Below are 1,213 nucleotides of genomic sequence, written 5' to 3'. Positions count from 1 at the left end.
TATGAGAACTTAAAGGAAAAATACCACATTATCACCGTATTACAACTAAAATTTTAAATGCCTCACAACTACTTTGATTTTATTAAAAAATAAAAATGCTTTTACTATTAATTTTGCAGACAAAAAAATATCACTTTTTACATTTTTAAAAAGGTTGGAATAATATGACTTTAACAGCAGGGTATACGTTGAAACCATGTTAAGCAGTCCATGTCTACACACCGTTAAACATCAGTATTTGGATATCTGACTCAAGGATCCTTTCATACCTTGGAAAGCTGTTCTGGCTGCTCTTCCATAAATCTCTGGTAAATCTCCAAACAAAAGGAGGACAGTTTTCCCTCTCCAGATAAGACGTGATGCCTGCGGGCAGGAAGGGGCGTCCCTGAAGGTAGGAGAACGGTGAAGGCCTCAGCTCCAGACTCATCCAGCTCCTGCAGCACAACAAACAGGTGTGTAAGCTCTGATCTCATGGAGCAGCTGACGTGGTTCATGAAGGCATCACCTGGCACATGTGTAAAATAAAATGTGCTATCAGTGGGAGCATGTGTTAGCTACTATAAATCCACATTTTAGTCAAGAACCGTAAAAGTGAGTTAAAACATATCCAGTTTTGCACATGTTTAAATATGAGACCACCTTCAATAGTATATCAGCTGCAGAAACGTCCACTTCAACAGACTCGTCCTCTGGACCGAGGTGGTCTCTCCCAACCAGTAAACCAGCTTCTATGGCTGCTCCGACAGCGATGAGCTCGTCTGGAGGAAAAGAGTTCAGAAGCTCCACGTCAGGAAACAGGTCCTGGATCAGGTGCTGGAGGCGAGGGATCCTGGCTGAGCCGCCGCAGAGGACCACCTGAAACACAAACGTCAGAGCATTCACACACGTCCTGCCAGCCTCATCACCCTGGACTGGAGATAAAAATTAAATCACATAAAAAAAACTCTCAATATAATGTTGAAGAACAAAACAAACGGCTCAGACTGGAGAAGTGGTGGGCAGCGCTAATAGYGCTGTGTATTGGCAAGAATTTGGCGATACGATACATATCATGACAGAGGGGTCACCATACGATATATCCCGATATATTGTGATACTGTAAACAAGGCGATATATTGCTATTTTTTTTGTCCAAAAATTCTATTAAATAAAAACCTCTTACGGGAAAAAAAAATGAAAAACCAAAATTCATTGTCTCAGAAAATTCTAATAT

The 1,213-nt window shown here is 41.0% G+C and overlaps 1 protein-coding gene across 1 annotated transcript in view; it reads right to left on the bottom strand.

The window, feature by feature from the left end:
* Positions 1-1,213, bottom strand: part of hspa14 (heat shock protein 14) — a gene marked incomplete in the record, with an annotated part of 18,647 nt that overhangs the window by 4,326 nt on the left and 13,108 nt on the right. Inside the window, 2 exon segments of the mRNA XM_014014577.1 lie at positions 270-434; positions 640-855. Coding sequence (XP_013870031.1) covers positions 270-434; positions 640-855 — 381 coding nt within the window.

The sequence above is a fragment of the Austrofundulus limnaeus genome, unplaced genomic scaffold (genome assembly GCF_001266775.1).
Source record: "Austrofundulus limnaeus strain Quisiro unplaced genomic scaffold, Austrofundulus_limnaeus-1.0 Scaffold116, whole genome shotgun sequence".
Taxonomy (NCBI): domain Eukaryota; kingdom Metazoa; phylum Chordata; class Actinopteri; order Cyprinodontiformes; family Rivulidae; genus Austrofundulus; species Austrofundulus limnaeus.
Note: the sequence above shows the minus strand (reverse complement) of the source record. Positions and strands in the feature narration are given on the sequence as shown.